The 20870-nt window shown below is 40.9% G+C and overlaps 1 protein-coding gene across 4 annotated transcripts in view; it reads right to left on the bottom strand.

Annotated features, from left to right (window-relative positions):
* Positions 1-1049: 1049 nt before the first annotated feature.
* Positions 1050-20870, bottom strand: part of ORC5 (origin recognition complex subunit 5) — a 122882-nt gene continuing 103061 nt past the window's right edge. For all 4 annotated transcript variants that reach the window (XM_048836406.2, XM_048836407.2, XM_048836409.2 and 1 more), the window contains 2 exons: positions 15813-15925; positions 1050-1602 (listed from right to left, as the gene is read on the bottom strand). In XM_048836406.2, the coding sequence (XP_048692363.1) occupies positions 1557-1602; positions 15813-15925 (159 nt within the window). In that variant the 3' untranslated portion in view covers positions 1050-1556. The remainder of the gene's footprint in view (positions 1603-15812; positions 15926-20870) is intronic.

The raw sequence follows: 20870 nt of genomic DNA, 5'->3' as shown, positions 1-20870 counted from the left end.
TATGTCAGAGTTCCTGATGTGGTAGATTGTGGAGAAGAGTCAGGGCCCAGCCATTGGAGGACTTTGTAGACCTTAAAGCTTATCTGGAATTGGACTAGATGACAACATAGCTTGCAAAGCTGTGATGTGCTCCTGTAGGTATGTATTACATAGCAGGTGATCCAGTTTGTGTTCAGCCAGCTAAAATTTCCTAGTGTCCCCTTCTTTGACTCCCAGGAATAGATGCTGGAACTCTCAAAATCCTATACTGCACATTCTTGCTCAAGTTTCTAGTGCAATTAAAAAAAATGCCATTTAGTGGGTAGCCTAGCATCTGATTCTGAAAAGTGAAGGAAATTTAGAATTTATTACAAACTACGGTTACCCTATCATACATGATTTTTGGTTAACAAAAAAAAGTTTTTGAAGCTGAAAACTTGGATGTTTTGAAAATTAAGTGTTGGAGTTTCTCAGCAAGTGTGATAAAGGCTTTACGGTATGATAACATATGTTCAACTTTTTGCCTCTTTCAGACAGTAGTGTTTTCTCTGCTAAGAATAGCGTGCAACAGGTACATCATGCTACTTGCTGAATCTTTATCTTCCATACACGTTAATGCAGAAGAACCCATGCTGCACCAAACTATAGTATATACCCTGGCTTTAGAGTGTACTTACAAGTATATGTCAAACTAGATTGCTTTGCTTCAATAACACACTATGCTAAAATATTTCCACTGAGAACTGCACAAGAATTTTGCACTCAAGAAACTCTGGCTGAGCTCAAAAGAACTACAGGAATATTTAAATAAAAAGCTCCTTGAAAGCTGGTAAGTGGAAAAGCCCTGCCAGTATTGGCATCTAGCATGTAAATGATAGATTTAGCAGTCATACATTTTAAAATTTGATTTTTTAAAAACATGGTAAAAAGGAGGTTTTAAGGTTAACATTTACAAGTGGGTCTCAAGATAAATTCTGTGCTGATAAATTTGGGGTTTTCCTATCATAATCCCTATATATGTGAGTTGAACATCTAATCTATATATGATCCACAGATAAGCATACATCAGCTTGATTTTAAACATGCACTTACGTTTATTATATTTTGCTGCTTCACTCTCTTAAAATGGTGGCGTTAGGAAAAGCTGCTTTGGCAGGCAATTGCAAAGATTCCTGCAGAGAGGAAGTGAAAAGACTGGGCATACAAACAAGGGCTGCTGCCATGTTCAAAGCACAGGGGATAGTTCATAGAGCAAAATGTAGTCTTAAGTAAATGGGTTTCAGGCAATTTCAGTGTTAAGATAACATCATTAAGAGTAGAACAGATTGTGCTCAAACCCTGCTGTTTATAATTAACACATTGCTTCCAAATACTCCAGGGTCCCCGGTAAATAGTCCTCTGCTCAGATCCACCCAGACCAATCAGAATATTTTCATCTGATTGCATGCTGGGCCAGCACCTGTTTGGACAAATCCAGGAGAGCCAAAATGCTCCTCTCCCTGGCCAGCTAAGTAGATAGAGGAACACAGCTTGCTTTAGTCATTGTCACGGTGTCCATATGGCTGGGAGGCTTGTTTTCACAAGAAATCATACAAGTACTTTATTATGTCGAAGTTCACGGTCCTGTAAACAAAAACATACAGTATTTTAGAACAATAAACCCTCGAGTGCTCAGACTGTAATCTGTTTGGTGACAATGCACACAAGACACTCTTTGCAACAGATAGCAACCAATTCCTCAGAGATAAATAAAATAAGACACTGAATTACAGAATTTAAATTGTATAAAGACATCATTATTTATAGTATTAGTCTTTTGATTGTTTAAACTTTAGAGGAATTTAATACATCAATAAAGGAATCCCTTACCAAGGATTTAAAGATTGAAAGAAAGACTCTTTAGGCTGTAAAAACAAACTTAGATCTAAGTTGACAGCAATTTATTTCTTTAGCCTGGTAAACACGATACACTAGTTGGAGATGCAGAGCAGCAATCTTTTAAGCTATTAAACATTTTGTTCCTCTTCCAAACCACCTGTTTTAGCATTATGTACTGCATAACTCCTTCATCTGTACTCATTTGCAGTCTGCATTCTTTCAGTCTTGACACTAGTTGACCCATGTTCATAGCTAAATTTGAAAAATCCAAGAATGCTACTCAATAGGATAGAAGATTTTAATGTATACTTTTGTACTTTGATGGCGGGGAGAATAAAATAGCAGTGGAGTAAAACATGTAATTAATTGTTTTCTCCAAACTCATTCTGCTGTACAATCTAACATTCAGGTTTTTGGGGTTACTATTTGAATAAATGACCAAAATTACTGGATATAATGACAAGTATAAAATTAAAAAAGTATTCAGTGCTGCAAAAATAGCTGATCACAATGCAAAGTAAAGATTAACTAATTGGATGTCTTATTTGTCAGGCCACTCATTTTATATTCTTGGCTCACACATCACTTTGCAATCTACATTTTAAAAAAGTTTCTACAAAGTATTGTATTGGGCACAGAAAATCCAGAAATTCCTGAGATATATAATCATATGTTTTCTGAAGTCTACTTATTAAAACCATTATAAAGCTAAATGAAGTGAACTATGGCAATATTCGCAAAAAGAAAAGGAGTACTTGTGGCACCTTCCTGAGATATATAATCATATGTTTTCTGAAGTCTACTTATTAAAACCATTATAAAGCTAAATGAAGTGAACTATGGCAATATTCGCAAAAAGAAAAGGAGTACTTGTGGCACCTTAGAGACTAACCAATTTATTTGAGCATGAGCTTTCGTGAGCCACAGCTCACTTCATCAGATGTGTACGGTACACATCTGATGAAGTGAGCTGTGGCTCACGAAAGCTCATGCTCAAATAAATTGGTTAGTCTCTAAGGTGCCACAAGTACTCCTTTTCTTTTTGCGAATACAGACTAACACGGCTGTTCCTCTGAAACCTGTCATTATGGCAATATTATATTCTGTAATGTCAGAGAGAGGTACAAGTAAGTACCTTACTTATAAGGCTTTCTAAAGTAACACTCACTCATTCTGACAAATGTTAACCTTACCAGCTACTAAATGAAAAACTATTGTAATCATCATGTCATCATGATTAGTACCAGTAGTGACCGTATGACAAGACCTGCCACATTCAACACACACAAAAGCTTCCTCCTGCAGTTGCAAAGGAAGACCTGAATTAACCTACTTCTTAAATTTGGAGGTATCTGAACAATAATTTAAAACTTCTAATGACATATGTGCCCCTTGCCTTCAAACTACAACAACCGAAAAAATGTAATAGCACAAGGCAAACAAAGGAGTTTGTCTGCAGAAGGTACGAAGACCTGCTGAAATATTTTAGAACTACGTGATAAATGGATCTCTGTGGCAGAGAAGAAAATGATTGCACACAAGTAGCATTGACCATGTAGGAATTCTACAGGGAGGAGAAATGTGACTATGTGCCTCTCCACAAAGGTAACTTTGCAAACTTTAATTTTTGTTTCAAAAACAAAGGGAAATTACTTTGATTTTTCCTTGTAGAAGTCCAAAGATAAAAACCGAAGGGCTTGAATGACAGAGAGAAGGTATTACTCTCTATCCTTTCAATACATCAGGCTTACATTAGGAAATATGCTGGGTAATGGAGATGAGAAACCAGATGACTCTCACAACTGGGACTTTTATTTACTAGCAATTTGTTTTAGCACTATCATATCAAGGCACAAGAAATCAGTAGCCTGCTTGGTGGCCGAGGTGGTGAATAAGCTCCTTTTCTTCTGCTGCTGATAGGATGCCTTTTCCCACAAGAGGGAGAAGCAAGCAGCCGGAGTAGAAACTAAAGGCAGGTGCACCCTTGCACGGTAGCACGATCTGCTGCAGTTTGCAAATGAATCTTACTAGATCACAGAGATAAGTTTCACCCTGCAGCTGGCACCATGGAGTATAGGCGGAAAAATCTCTTACGTGTAGGATTACAGCACCAACCAATTTCTTTTGTAACTACGGCCTGTCATTCTTAGAAAAACATGACAGACAGAGGGATGGAAAGGGGATAGAAATAATGGAAATGAGATAAAGAAACAGAGAAGGAAAGGGAATGAGAAAGATGTCAGAAGACATAATAGAGATTTTCAGATTCCAAGGCCAGAAGGGACCATTGTGATCATCTAAAACTTCATCAAAAATAATTCCTAGAGCATATCATGAAGAAAAACATTCAATCCTGTTTTAAAAATTTTCTGTGATGGAGATTCCGCCACGACTCTTGGTAAATTGTTTCAGTGGTTAATTACTCTCACTGTTAAAAATGTACACCTTATTTCCAGTCTGAATTTGTTTAGCTTCAACTTCCAGCCTTTGGAATATGTTATATCTCACTGCTAGATTGAAGAGCCCATTATTAAATATTTGTTCCACATGTAGATACCTATAGACTATATTCAAGTTACCCCCTAACATTCTCTTTTGGTAAGCTAACTAGACTGAACTCCTTTAGTCTATCACTATGTTTTCTAATCCTTTAATAATTCTCATGGCTCTTTTCTGAACCCTCTCCAATTTATCAACATCTTTCTTGTACTGTGGGCACCAGAACTGGACACAGTATTCCAGCAGCGGTCACACCAGTGCCAAATATGGAAATAAAATAACTTCTCCACTCCTACTTGAGATTCCTCTGTTTATGGACCCAAAGATCACATTAGTCCTTTTGGCCCCAGTGTTACGCTGGGAGCTCATGTTCAGCTGATTATCCAACCCCTCCTCCCCCAATCTCTTTCAGAGTCACTGCTTCCCAGGATAGAGCCTGCTATCCTGTAAGTATGGCCTACATACTTTGTTCCTAGATGTATATACTTAGCCATATTAAAATGCACATTGTTTGCTTGTGAGTAGCTTGCCAAGTGATTCAGATCACCTTAATTGTGAACTGTACTCTTCATTATTTACCACTCCCCCATTTTTTTGTCATCTGCAAGCTATCATTCATGATTTTACATTTTCTTCCAGGTCATTAATAAAAATGTTAAATAGCATAGGGCCAAGAACCAATCCCTGAAGGGCCCCACCAGACATACACCTCCAGTCAACGATGATTCCCTGTTTACAATTACATTTTCAGACCTATCAATTACTATCTAGGTATGGCCCCATCACTGTAGTATCTCAACAGGTCCAACTAACTGGAAACAAACATAATCTCTCCCCTTCACAAAAATGGCTTGAATAGGTTGTGTATGCAGGTCCTACTGAGAGACAGCTGAGCTAACAAGTTATATTTTGCATTGAGTTCTGAAAGTGGTGAAGACTAACAACTGCTCTCTTGCAGGAGTGAGTTCCACAGTGTAGGTTCTGCTCCTGTGCTCTGAGCCTCCCTATGCTCCTGGGCAGTGTCCTAGTTCCAATGGAACATAGGTTTGGTGGAAGGTCACATTGCAAAGGGAGAGCTAATCTCTCAAGTGGCCTGGTTCAATTCAATGGAGCACTTTGAATATCAGGACAGAGTCCTTGAACTGGATTCTATTCATTTCAGATCCAGTACAAGCAGCAGAGCACCAGGGTGGTTTTGTTCACAGCAAACTGTGTTGCACATGAGCTGCTGTATTTCTTTTCTTTTTTAAACCAGTGGAAGTTTTTTCCAGACATCATTCACGTGACTTAATTCCTGGGCACAGTGAGTTACAATAAAGCCTGGAGGGCAGGATTGTGTGGCTCACACTCTGGCCAGGCCCTGAATCAGATAGGATTAGGCCATGTTGCATATGGAACTGGGTGTTTTTTGCTGACAAGACTATTTGGACATCCAATAACATGGAGAAGTCCAAATGAACCCAAGGCTATGAGTCAAAATCTAAAGGTAGGTTCCCTCAACCGTTGGATGTGTTAGAGGCGGACAGATCTTTGAAGTGCTTCCTTTCCTCCTGCCAGCATCCCATATCTTGCCTGGGTTCAGCTTTGGCTAGCTGCTCCTCATCCACGAGCTGATTCTGTATTTGATTAGACACAGAGAAAAGGTGGAGGACAGGGGTATTTATATTTGATGCAAAGGAGACGTAGGGATGATTGTTGTCTAAGTACTGCATACACTTCTTCCTGGGCTGTTTCACCAACTCTAACTGCTTTGTATAGCTAGTGACTAGTATGGGGAGAGCTTGAGCCTTGTCAGAGACCACAGGTAAATGAGGGCTCCAGAGGAACAGATTTTTTTTTTTTTCTGGTTTGATTTAGCTTATATAAATTGGAGATCACACAAGAGAGAATATATAAGAATTCTCATAATCTATGCTGGTTTTTATATATTGTTGGCAACAAATTTTGTGTTAAGTGCTAAGTATTAGCTAGGGTTGAGCTACCATTATGATGCTGAATCCCATATTCTTCATAAAATATTCTCATAATATGAATATGGTATAACTAAGATACATTTTATGCAAGATGGGTCATGTGAGGTATCACTGGAAAGGTTATGATTTGCTGAATGTTGTTATCCACACATGTGCCAGTCTTGTATCTGAAGTTAGGAATATTGACTATGTAACAATTACAACTGTGTGTGTACTTGGGGAACGCCCACCAGACAGTAGGGAATGAGCCTGGATGGGCCATTAGGAAAGACAATGAGTCTTTGAAGATGCTGATCTCCCATCTTCCTGAAGTTCCTTCCTGTGACATTACAAATAAATTTTGTCTCAGGGTTGCTTTGACCATGCAAGGTCATGTGATCATGTCACCTGGTACAGGACACCATCTTGAGCTGGTAGTTTTCCACCAAAGGGTGTGGGGGTCAAACAGGGAAACAAAAGGTTCCCACCACACGTAAATCCTATTTAAGGCTCGGGAATGAATTAATCAGAGCTCTTCTCTACTGCCTCCCTGCCTAAGAAGGAAGACTACTGAAAACACCTGAAGAAACAAAAGAACAAAGCTGGGGAAAGGCAAGGAGACAGGGGTAGCCTGTGAAGAGAAGTAACTGGAACCCTGAGCTGCAGAAACTCTGCAACCTGCCTAAAACAACATTTAAGTGAGAAATTACTATTTGTAACCTGTTTCTTTAGTGTATTAAGCTTAGTTTGTGTGTTTTATTTTATTTGCTGAGGAACCTGCTTTGTTCTGTTTGCTATCCCTTATCATCACTTAAAATGTACCTTTTGTAGTTAATAAACTTGTTTTTTGTTTATTTCAAAATCCAGTTTGTGCAATTCATAACCTGGGGTGGGAGGGGTGGGAAGAGCAGTGCATATCTTCCTCCACATTGAGGGAGGGGGAATTTTTATGAGCTTACGCTGTATAGAGATCTACACAGCGCAAGACAATATAATTTTGGGTTTACACTCCAGAGGGTGTGTGAACAAGAGTGCTGGGCATCCCCTAGCTGAGTCCTCCCACAGAGAGCTGATTGCAGACACTGTGAGATTCTACAGCTGGGGGTGTCCCTGCCTGTGTGTGTGTGTTGGAAAGGGGCTTGAGAGTCTGTCACAGTAGCACAGTGTAAGGCAAACCCAGGCTGATAGGACAGGTGGGCTCAGTGGGATCCCAGCATATCCGATGGCACCCCAAAGGGGGGAGGGTCCAACCATCAGAACCATAATGTGCTTTTTGACAATGTAGTGGATCACCATTTTAGAGCAATATTTTCATGGAAAAAACACTGATCTGTATTAGGGACATAGAATACATTACAGTATTCACAACTGGGGTTCTGACTTAAGTCTGATAACATAAAACCAACTTAAAACTGAATGAGCTAAACTTATCCCTCTGTAATTCCACTAGCAATTAATACAATGCAGTTTCTAACCTGAAAGCTGGTATTTTGTTGAGGCTAGAATGCTCTTTGAAGCTAAAACCGAAGCAACAGGAAAAGAACGGGACATCTATGAAGCCAAAAGTTTGGTGGCTTGCCCAAGAATTTTTTTTTTTTTTTAATTTAAGTGATCAATATAACCTGATTATCTAGCACAGACGCTCCCCGGGTTACGCAAGACCCGACTTACACAAATTCGCACTTACGGAAAAAGTTCCATAAGCCAAAAATAGGATTTTCGAGTTGCGGAAATATTTGTGTAACGTACGGGTATACGTTTCCGACTTACGCAAATTCGAGTTACGCAAGGCTTTCCGGAATGGAACGATTGCGTAAGTCAGGGGGCGTCTGTATATTATCATTGTGGATTTTTGTTTCATTTTTTTCTTTGTATAATCTTTTTCTTTGATTTCTTAACTCCCCATAAGACTTGTACTTTGTTGTATTCGAATTTGATATAAGGTCTATATTTGCATAGCTTTTTCTTTTGATGATCAATCATCTTGTGCTTCTGATTTGCTTGTTACAGTGAGTTCTTTTCCCACTGCAAAAACATAAGAGAAAAAACCCAAAATGTATTTTAAGAACAATCCAAGGATATCTGCATTTAATAAGTAAGTCTTGATTTCAGAAAGATGCTATTTGGACACAATTACCAGGTTAATTAGAATTTGTAACCAGAAATCTGTTAACAGATTGGTATTGAAAGTCTTTGGTGTTTTATTTTTCATTAGTTTTGAAACTAATAATTATAAAGTAAATTAAAAAGATAATATTCCAGTATTCTTATTAGATATTGTGCAAATTTCTGCTCTATTATTTTTCTACACAAGTCCAAGTCAATATTTAAAGATTCTCTTATGTTGCAAACTGAACCTCCTATAATTCACAGGATACCTCCACAGAATCCTTATCTGTTTTTAAGGTAATTTTGAAAAATGCTGGTAACTAAGCCCAGAAGGCTACAAACATCAAAAGGTCAGAGTAACTTGGCAAAGACAGCTCACTGGAAATTTCATAAGACCTCCCCATGTTGCAGGAGCAAAAAACTAGAGCTACAGACTTTGAGCCACATCTGTCAAGCAAAAGCTTTCTGTCCCAACTGAAAGCAAGTACCTTGTAAGTAAAAACAAAAGCCTCCAAAATAAAACAACACAATATAAGGAATATTTTTAAAGAAATTCAAACCACTTCAATAAGGCTGATTTCCTTTATTGTATTTTGAACTAGCATAACACGTTGTAATGGCTCAATGGATAGAAATGGCAGAATTATTTGATAGGAACATATTGACCACGTTTTGAAAATGATATGCAGCAAAATATGAAAAAATTCTGTTCAATCAAGATGAGGAGATAACTTAAGGGAGGAAAATAAAGGGCTAATAGAAGAGCTCCTTTCCCCATGTTTCAAATTCACAATCACCTTGGTATAGAGACAAACTTTTATGGTACTACACAAGCATGCGTTATAGAAATGAGTGAAGCAGTGCTGCTATGTTCTCATCATGCACCCTGTTTAAACCCTTTGGGGGAAACTAAAGCAGAAAACAGCAGACTGATTCTGGACAATCCAAATCCCGGCAACAGCAATGCAGGAGTGGTTCTTGTTGATTCTTTTCTCTCCATTCTTCAACTCAGTACTGAGGGGCTGTCAGCTGCAAAGCATTCAGCAATAGAGAATCTCATGGTCTGTCACAGGGTGCTTCTTAGTTGTCTCTTAGAAAAGCATGCAGATTCCTTCCTTGCCAGGCGGCTGACAGCGAGAGGCTATGACACTGTTAGCTACAATCTTCATGGAAAATGTGGCAGAGCCATTTATGTGAAGTCTGATATTTATGTGGAGGCCCTACCAACTACTTTGCTGCACTGTGATATTGTAAGAGTTAGTCAGTTTGAAGTTGCAAATGTTTCTAAGCCTGCTGATGTAGCCTGAAACAACCCATCTTTACAAACACTTCAACATCCATCCATCTGTTGGAGCTTCAACAATCACCACACCTCCTGGGGCTATAAGAGAATCTGACAAGAATGGACTGGATCTCACAGACCGGGCTTCTATAAATGATCTATAGTTGTTGTATTACCTTACGCAGACAGCCACTTTTTCTCCCCATGATGGAAGCACTGCTGTTCTCCTGACCTCATCTGGGACATCTCAACAGAGGGCTGTGAAATTACACTCCATATTTTTCATAGAAATATGGTTATGATATGAATATGGTACAGCTAAGTTGTACTTTATGCAAGATGTCCCACGTGAGGTATCATTTGAAAGGTCATGATTTACTGAATGTGTTTATCCAATTTGTATGAATGTATCATTTTTGTATCTGAAGCTGGGAATATTGACCACGTCTCTGTATTTCAAATGTGCTATGTTGGATGAGGCCAAACAATGTTAGTGGCTTACTGAAGAAATGCACACAAGCATAAAGATTACCCCAGGAACTGTGTGCAATAGAAAGCTCTCAGAGATAGCACTACAAAATGGGAACAGTTTGATCCGGGTCAGATAGCACTACACAATGGGAATTGTTTGACCCAGATCATAGCAAAAAAGCTTTCCAGCAAGTGGGGGGAAGATATAAAAGAGGGATAATGACAACAGGAGAGGATCTCACTCTCCCTACAACACACCTGAAATCACCTGAGGAACAAAGACTGAACTGTGGGAAGTGATGGTCCCAGGCTGGAAGGATTTTTAGCCTGTGTAAGAAAACCTGGAAAAGCCACGGCAACTTGGGCCTTAAGAATCTGCCAGCCTGTTTATCACTCAGGGTGAGAATCTGCTAATTTGTATCCTACCTATCTAGGTGTGTTAATCTCAGTTTGTGTGTTTTGTTTCATTTGCTTAGTAATCTGCTTTGTTCTGTTTGCTATTCCTTGAACCACTTAAAATCTAAAAAAGCAATTAAAAGCAATTAATTCCGCAAAGAATCATGCCCATAGTAGAACAGGATCTGAGTGATGAACAGGGCAAGGTTCCAGACCTAGTTCTTGATCTTACCACCTGAAAAGAAAATGGTTTCCAACAGAAGGAAAAAAGACAGAGCTGTGTTTCTTGACTACTGTCTGGCACATTGGCCTGTTGATCATGTTGTCAAAGATGTCACCCCGATGGGTGTTATAGCTACAGAAATGATCTTTTGAAACAGACAATTTCAGGTGATGCTAGGAAATAAACTGAGCACACAGAGGATCCAGAAGAACAGATTCCCTCAGGGATCTGTTTTTGCCCTACCTTTTTCAATATATTTACAGAAAGATCTGCCTCCAACAATCTCCAAGCCATTTAAGTATGTGGATGACATCTGCCTAGCTTCAAGAGACAGGGACTTCAAAAAGACTAAGGACAATCTGAACCAAAATATGGAAGCTATCAGTGGCTACTTCAATAATTGGTGTCTTAAACACAGTGTGTCAAAGACAGCGTCCTCATGTTTTCACCTCAGAGGATTCAATATCTTGAATGGAGAATGATTAGCACATGACCCAAAGCCAATATATCTAGGTGTAAGAGAAGGTTACTCACCTTGTGCAGTAACTGAGGTTCTTCGAGATGTGTTCCTTTGTGAGTGCTCCATTTTAGGTGATTGTGCACCCTGTGCCTCTAGTCAGAGAATTTCAACAGCAGTACCCAACTAGGCCACACATTCGCTCTCCCCATCTCACACCTGTGATGGTAGTTGATTAGCACTGTGCGGCCTCCCCACCTCTCAGTTCCTTCTCTACTGCAGAGTATTGATGAGAACTCTGAAGTGGAGGTGAGGAGGGAGGGTAGTGGAGCACTCACAGGGACACACATCTCGAAGAACCTTAGTTACTGCACAAGGTGAGTAACTCTCTCTTCTTCAAGTGATGTCCCTGTGGGTGCTCCACTTTAGGTGACTGTGCCCCTTGGTGGGAGGAGGGATTCAGAGTTGGTTATGAATAGACAAGAGGACAATGTGTCCCAGCCATGTGTCAGAAGCTTAGGCCTCATCAATGACGTAGTGTTGTATGAATGTGGGAGGTGATGTCCAACTAGATGTTTTGCAAATGTTGATAATAGTCATGTTGTTCAGGAAGGCAACCAGTGTGGCTACAGATCTCGTGAAGTGTGTTCTAACCCATGGGGGGAGGGGTTGTAGGTCATGTTGTCAGTAACAGAGGTAGATGCAATCTGAAATTCATCTGGAAAGTCTCTGCTTAGCAATGGGTTGCCTTTGGAACATTCCGTGGTGGAGAGGAACAATTTAGGAGTTTTCCTGAACAACTTCGTCTGTTCAAGATAAAAGGCTAGCATTGTTCTGATGTCCAGGGTGTGGAAAATTGCCTCTTGTCTATCCTTGTGAGGTTTAGGGAAGAACGTGGGAAGATGACTAGGTTGATGAATGTGGAAGGAAGAAGAAACTTCAAGCAAAACTTTAGGGTGAGGTCTGAGAGTGACCTGCCATAAGAGCCCCTATTTCTCCCACATGTCTAGCGGACATGATGGCAGCTAGGAAGGCTACTTTCATGGAAAGATGTAGAAGAGAACATATGGCCAAAAGTTCGAATGGGGCAGTTGTGAGAGATCGAAGCAACGAAGTCAGGTCCCACAGGGACATTGGGGGCTCTGGGTTCTGGGTAGAGGCTGCACACTCCCTGGAGGAATCTTGGTAATTGGGTGAGCAAATTGGGTTATCATAAGAGGTGGTTCTAGAGCAATGCTGTTGCCCCGTTCATTAACTCCATTGACTACTGATGAATTTGGCTGAGGGTGTGTGAATAGGAATTCCATCCCTTTTGAAGGGACATAATATTTTTTGTCCTCCCTCTTACATGTGGGTGGGATGGTAGCGGGTGAAAGATGATTGTGGCAGGTTCCATGAATGCTGTGTTAATCAGGAGGGCAATCTTGGAGGAGGCGGACGTGTGGAGTATGTCCAAGAGCTCGTGATGTGACTTAGAGATCTCCTCTAGGGGTATCTGGGATGTGTCTGCTATTCTTTTGAAGAGTTCTTGGAAATTTCTGAAATCATCTCCAGCAGTAGGCAGAGGGGGCACAATAGTCTCGTCTGGCGAGAATGAAGTGGTGGTAGCAGGAGCTGCCTCCTGATCTAAGACTACTTCTATCTCCTCAAAGGTCTGTTCGGGAGGAGTATCTGTTGGCACTGTGAGTTTTGGTGAAGAGTGCCTATGTACCTTCGTGGTGCCACTCAGGTTTGGGGCAATACTGTCTATAAGCTGCCTGCGGGTCCCAGAATGCCCACTGACGTGGGAAGGGCATAGGCTCAGGCCCTGACAGGTGACCGTACCATCCCTGAAAATCAGGCTGCGACACATGTTTAGGGTGCTCCTGATGTGCAGACCAAACACTGCCTTGTATAGGTGAAGAGTGTTGGGAGGAGAAAGCCTCCCCTTCCTCATCCCCCTCACTACAGAAAGGAGGGGCAGATCTAGTTGGTGGCGTGAGTGGCCGTGAAAGTACCAAAGCACTATAAGTACCGAGGAGAGGTGTTTCTGGTACTGGGGCAATCGTCAGGTCCTTTGGTGCAAGAAACTGTTGAGGTTGCAGTACTGATGAAGGTATCTGTGTGGAAGGCGGTATGGAGAATTGTGGATGTACTGGGAGACAACGAGGTACCAATGGGAACGGAGCCGGTGTAGACCATGCAGAGGATGGCATGGTAATCTGTGGTGCAGTATCTATGCTGTGCATCATAGAGCCAAGAGGTGACGTTGTCTGTAGCATGCAGAGTCGCTCGGTACCGAGCGCTTTGTCCATGCTATTGTGCTGAAGTGGAGGGGGCAGTCTTCTCTGCCCTCTTCTTAGAGCCTGCCTGCTTAGGGTCTGTGGCTTTGACAGAAGCGCCGGGAACGGCGGTCCCTGCTGACTCAGAGGTACTAAGCTGCGGCGTGGTCGGTACCGATGTAGTGGACAGAGTCAGGGAACGCTTCCTCTGACACAATCTTGGTAGGGGGAGTGTTAGCTCTCCTCTGTCCCCGTCGTTTAGGAGACAGGTTCCTTCCTTGCAGGGTAGAGGAGAGGGAACTGTCAGAAACCGCATGCGGTGATAGGGCGACAGGAGAAGTTTGAGATTCCGAGCGGGAAGAAGGGACTTCTCCGTCAGGATAAATTTTGGTTTAAGGTCCCTCACTTCCCTTGTCTGGGCCTTAAGACTGTGGCACTGTGTGCACTTTTGGGGTACATGAGTTTCCCCCAGGCACCGGACACATTGCAAGCGTCCGTTGGAGATTGGAATTGCCTCGTGACAGGAGAGGCAGCATTTAAAGCCAGGAGACCCTGGCATTCTGAGGAAAAATAATGTCCCTTAAGGGGGTGAAATGAAAGATTTTTTTTTTAAATGCGGAGAAAAGTAGTAAAGGGGTCTTAATCAAAAAACCTAATTACACTATACTAATTGACTAATCTAACTAAACTAATTCTGAGGTAAAGTGAGCGAAAGCACTGCCAGAGCTCCGACTAGGGACCAAGGGCAACTGAGAAGGAACTGAGAAGGGTGGTTGCCTGACACTGCTAATCAACTGCCGCCACAGGCGAGAGCCGGAGAGAGCGCATGTGCAGCCTGGCCAGATACTGCTGTCAAAGTTCTCCGACTAGAGGCTCAGAGCGCACAATCACCTGAAGTGGAGCTCCCACAGGGTCATCACTCAAAGAAGAACTCAAGGTTGTACACTTAAGTACCTAAAAGGACACTTCACCAAGGTAGTTCAGGAGATTAAGAACTGAAATGGCCTTCTAAATAAGCTAGTAGGCTCAACTGGGGGAGTTAAAGTGCAAACACTCTGCTACTCAGTTGGAGAACAACAACAGGAACAATAAGACCAAAAAACACCAAGTGGTTACCAGTCCTTTTTAATATCCCACCTCCTAACATCAGGTGTTGTATTGCAGCAAAAATACAGGAGATGCCACAACTACCACTTTAAAAAAAAGATACATGAGAGGTGCATTGCCGCCGACTCATCAGCACATGACCAATGTGGAGTATGTTAGCGACCATCTCTACAGCGGATGCTGTCACATTATGGTGAGCGGAATGGGAATGAGCTGCTCTCTGTCAGACTCCATCACCACTCAGCATGATGAGAGACAGTGTGGCAGCTCAATGCCAGGCAATCTCTTGTAGAAATTCAACCATTTCAGATGTGGAGTGGTGAGATGTGTGTGAAATGACCACACCTGGTGACTCAGGAACAGCCCTCTGTATTGCTGCGGTGCAGTTGAGGATGCTGCACACCTACCAAAGGCTGCTCATCTTGTGCTGGTCTATCCCTGATGCTACTGAATGGCTAAAATGTGTGTTATGTCTACTTAAACTCTTTGAAATTGTTGACTCATACATCTGTTTTATCTCCCTACTTTATATTTTGAATCTTTTCCCATTTTTATTAAGCTACTGGTACTTGTGCATTTGCTAATAACAGTGGAAATTAGTAAAAACACAACAGAAAATCCCAAACCTGTCAATACACTGAATGGTGTATGGAGAGTTACGATAACACCAAGACCAAGGATATGAATTTTGAGCCACCTCCCTATGCAATAAAAATTTGGTAGAGGGTCTTAACTCTTTATTTTCGTTGTTGCAGAGACCACAACTATCAAAACATGGATGCAAAGAAAAGAGGAAGGATGGCCTTGAGGTGAAAGAACTAGACTGGGATTCAGGAGATCTGGGTTCATGTCTCAGTTCTGCTACTGACTTTTTAATGTGATCTTGGGCAAGTCATAGTCTCTCTGGGCCTTGATTCCACAGAATAATATTTTCCCTTTTTTTGTCTTGCCAATTTAAATAAACTCTTTCAAGCAGGAACTCTCTCATTATATATCTGTATAAAGCCTAGCACAATGAAGGTCTAACTTTGGATGTTGTCTCTATCTACTACTGGAATACAAACAAACAATCTATTCAATCCTCTACTGTGCACTGCAGGAAGCCAGTATAAATGGTTAAACAAATAACTGGTTTTGAAACCTAAACCTTTTATACAGGTCAGTGCATGGAACATTAAATGCTATTTAACAATCTTACCTTGCAATAGCCCTGATGAAGTCTAGAGAGACTGTACATTTGTACTTTGGTCCATCAAGCTTGTCATCATGGCCAACCAAGGTCAAAAGCTGGAGTGTCACAAGAGAGGTGATCTAGAAACAAGAGACATCACTGAAACATTACTCACTTTTGCAAACAGGAATAACAATGACCAAATTTTCATTTGTCACCAACATAACTTTTGCAAGGCCACCAAATGTCCAATATTTCATAAGGAAGTTCTACATTTGGCAATACTGTCCCACTGTTCTGAAACCAGCTGATCCAGAAGGGTGTAAATTCACATGACCAGTTCTGCAGCAGGAGCAGCCTTATGCATAGGTTGAAACCTAGGGCACTTCATATCAGAAGTTACCCTGAAATTCTTCTTAAATACCTCTACAGTTCCGTTATCTCCCTGCATTGGCACTTTCTAAGTCTTGACAGCCACCTGAGACATACATCAAGTTCACGTCCCTCACATGTGGAGACCACCTTTTCGAATCGTCATACTCAGAGTTTTATACCCCAGAGCCCATTGTGCCAGATTAGACCACATTTCAAAAACTCATTGAATCACCCTACCCTGCCATGAGAAAGAAGCCCCAAGGTTGGAAGGCAGGATGAAGGGTCCTAAAGATCATGTGCTAAGCCAAAAACCCATCCCTTGGGGAGTGGACCAGGAAGGAAAGAGAGAGGTATGTATGTGTGTGTGCACACATGTATAGACACTCGCACACACACACTATCTTGAGAGATCAACCAATGTGTACAGATAGACATTTCTCTCTCTTTTCCTTCTTCCAAAAGATGATCTCTTAGCAGAGTTAGATATGTATGTATCAATACATACATATATATACACACACATGCACACTCAATGCCATTAAAGTCTTGATAGTTTCCACACTGTAGTATTGAGGGTATACACCATATTAAACACAGGGAATACACTTTGCTACTTACTTTAAATGGTGCCCAAGCACACACTAAAAATAAAAGAAAGGAATGAGTATGGAGACCCTAGAAAAAGTGTGAATGGTGAGAAACAAACGAGAGAGAGAGAGAGAGAGAGAAAGAAAATGACAGAAAGGCGGAAGTACAAATGTAGAGATATAGGAAAAGAGTGAAGCTGGGAGATACAGAAATAGAAGGGAAAAAGACACAAGAAATACAATATGAAAATACATTTAGTTTAATAGAACTCCTGAAGGCTAATCTGTGTTAAGTGTGTCCCTCAAGGGTGATTTTTATTATTATTATTATCATCATCTGTAGTAATAAATATTTATACTGTATTATACCAGCACCCAAAGACTGCAGTCAGGATTTAGGTCCAGTTGTGCTGGACACTGTACAGATACAGAAAAGAGACAATCCATACCATAAAGGGTTTATAGGCTAAAGCCAAACTGTTATTTACAGGGTTTATTTTTAAATTGTCCACATTGGTGGCTATTTTCTCCTTCTGACTCCAAGATTGAGGGTGGGATGCCAAAAAGTTCTTTGCCAAAGGCATCTCTGAACTTGGTGTGGTGTGCAGGTGAGTTCACTGATCAGTGTCCCACTAGCTCTGCTTGCCACTGCAGAGCAAGCTGGGTACTAGTCATAAGAGGAAAGCTTTTTGCTCAGAGCACAATGGACTTTGTAGCAACTAGCCACCAGGACTCTGCTGGGGGAAAAGGAAGAAATGAAGGCCCCATTATCCCCAACTCCATCATCTGGAATGACAAGAGGATGACAGACAAAGACAAAACTATGCCACCATCTTTAGCCCGCACACCATTACTGGCTGCTCAAGCTTTGTCTTTGTCTGGCTCCTTACTGTCACAGTTACTCCTGGGGGAATTCTGTGCCAAAATATTAAAAATTCTGCATATTTTGTCAAAATAACACAACATAATCACTCCAGTTTCATTATGTTGGTAATTTATTTCAAAATAGCTGTCAACAAGTGTGTCAACAATACAGACAACAGCAAAAAAGATTCCCCCAGGAGTAGAGAGTTAAAAAAATCCCTAACAAACCAGTTCCAGCTGGGGAGTGCTGGAGTGGGCTGTCTGGGGCCCCCAGAGCCCAGACACCCGCACTTCCATCCCCCGCCATCCCAGCTGCAGGGCACCCTCTGGCCCAGACACCCAGACCCCTTTTCCCCCAGAGCCAAGCCATGGGGCACCCCCTGGCCCAAACATCAGTCTCCCCCTCCCATACACCAGCCCTCCTCCCCAGAGCCCAGCCGTGAGGCAGCCACCAGCCCTCCTCTCCCCACAGAGCCCAGCCGTGGGGCAGACAAAGGTTGAAGGGAAAGGAGGACATTGGCGAAGATACATACATTAAGAGTATAGCAGTAGGAATATATTACTGACCACCTGACCAGGATGGTGATGATGACTGAAATGCTTCAGGGAGATTAGAGAGGCTACAAAAACAGAAAACCCAATAATAATGGGGGATTTCAGCTATCCCCCTATGTCACCTCAGGAAGATGTCAAGCTGTCTGGAGGGGCTCAAGAGCATGAGTACCAACTTCAAGGCAGACCATTAAGAAAGAGGGCACAAACCCCTTACTGATTGTGAGTTCTATACTTAAATTTCACCAACCAAATAACAAGTGTAAACTCCTCAGGCACTATAACAGCCTGACGGAGTCACAGACAGTCCCCTGGGTAATCCAGTCTATCTTGCCACCTACACATGCTTGCCTCTGTAACAGATGGTCCCTTACACCAGATACTCTCAACAACGTTTAGATTACTTCCAATCCCAAAGGACCTGTCACTTACCACAGGTCAATTGCACTTTAGATTTTACACCGAAGACAATGCTTGTAGCCAATCCTATAATATACTAACTAAAGATTTATTTACCAAGGAAAAGGTTATTTACAAGGTTAAAGCAGGTAAACATACATACATAAATGAGTTACACTCTTAGGTTCCAAAAGGAGATAGAAACTTCTGTAATATGCAAGCTCTATATGTCCTTTAGAGCTAACCTAGGCTAAGCAGCTGGGGATCCCATCCTTATGCTTAGAAAACTTGCCCTTCCAAAAGTCCAAGCAAAACAGAGATACAGTTTCTTCTCGTCAGGATTTTTATCTTCCCTCCAGGGTTTAAGCGATGGGATGAGTTCACCCGCATATCTCCTCTTCTTGGAGGGGAGTGCAGTGGAAGACAATTAATAAAAGTCTTTGTTCTTTGATGTTTCACAATGTCTCATTTCGTTTCAATGGGCCTTCTTGGTGGGCAGGACCTAACACCCTCTGTAGGAAGCCAGCATTTTACAATAATTAATGCTCCTTTCCTGCTTGATGACTTACACAATCACAGAGGATTACAATGCAAACACTTAATATCACTTTATAATATGAGGTGCAGATGTTATAAGTGAGATTAATATATGCAGTAGGGCTGTGAAACGATTACAAAAATTAATCATGATTAATTGAAGTTTTAATCAAATCATTAAATAATAGGTACTATTTATTTAAATATTTGTGGATGTTTTCTACATTTTCAAATATATTGATTTCAATTACAGCACAGAGTAAAAAGTGTACAGTGCTCACTTTATATTATTATGGATTACAAATACATGCACTGTAAAAAAAACAAAATAAGTATTTTTCAAGTCACCTCATAAGTACTGTAGTGCAATCTCTATCATGAAAGTGCAACTTACAAATCTAGAATTTTTTTTATATATAACTGCACTCAAAAATAAACCAATGTAAAACTTGAGAGCCTACAAGTCCACTCAGTCCTAACTTCTTGTTCAGCCAATCATTAAGACAAACAAGTTTGTTTACATTTATGGGAGATAATGCTGCCCGCTTATTATTTACAATGTCACCTGAAAGTGAGAACAGGCATTCCCATGGCACTGTTGTAGCTGGCGTTGCAAGGTATTTACATGCCAGATATGCTAAACATTTGAATGCCCCTTCATGCTTCAACCACAATTTCAAAGAACATGCTTCCATGCTGATGATGGGTTCTGCTCGATAACGATCCAAAGCAGTGTGGACTGACGCACATTCATTTTCATCATGTAAGTCAGATGCCACCAACAGAAGGTTGATTTTCTTTTTTGGTGGTGCGTTTTGTAGTTTCTGCACCAGAGTGATGCTCTTTTAAGACTTCTGTCTGCATGTTCAACACCTCAACCCTCTCAGATTTTGGAAGGCACTTCAGATTCTTAAACCTTGGGTCGAGTGCTGTAGCTATCTTTGGAAATCTCACATTGGTATCTTCTCTGTGTTTTGTCAAATCTGCAGGGAAAGTGTTCTTAAATCAAACAACATGTGCTGGGTCGTCATCCGAGACTGCCATAACATGAAATATATGGCAGGATGAGAGTAAAACCACAGAGAAGGAGACATACAATTCTCTCCAAAGAAGTTCAGTCACAAATTTAAGTAATGCATTAATTTTTTAACAAGCGTCAGCAACGTGGAAGCATGTCCTCTGGAATGGTGGCCTAAGTGTGAAGGGGCATACGAATGTTTAGCACATCTGGCATGTAAATACCTTGCAGCACTGGCTACAAAAGTGCCATGCCAATGCTGTTCTCACTTTCAGGTGACACTGTAAATAAGAAGCGGACAGCATTAACTCCCATAAATGTAAACAAACTTGTTTGTCTTAGTGATTGGCTGAACAAGAAGTTAGACTGAATGGACTTGTAGGCTCCAAAGTTTTACATTGTTTTGTTTTTGAGTGCAGTTATGTAATAAAAAAAATCTACATTTGTAAGTTGAACTCTCACAATAAAGAGATTTCACTACAGTACTTGTATGAGGTGAACTGAAAAATACTTATTTTGTTTTATTTTACAGTGCAAATATTTGTAATATAAAAACAGAGTGAGCACTGTACACTTTATATTCTGTGTAGTAACTGAAATCAATATATTTGAAAATGTAGAAAAACATCCAAAATATTCATAATAAATTTCAATTAGTATTCTCTTATTGTTTAATAGCAATTTTTTTTAATCTAGTTAATTTGTTTTGAGTTAATCACTTGAGTTAACTACGATTGACAGCCCTAATATGCA

Source organism: Caretta caretta, chromosome 1, assembly GCF_965140235.1.
Source record: "Caretta caretta isolate rCarCar2 chromosome 1, rCarCar1.hap1, whole genome shotgun sequence".
In the NCBI taxonomy this organism is placed as follows: domain Eukaryota; kingdom Metazoa; phylum Chordata; order Testudines; family Cheloniidae; genus Caretta; species Caretta caretta.
Note: the sequence above shows the minus strand (reverse complement) of the source record. Positions and strands in the feature narration are given on the sequence as shown.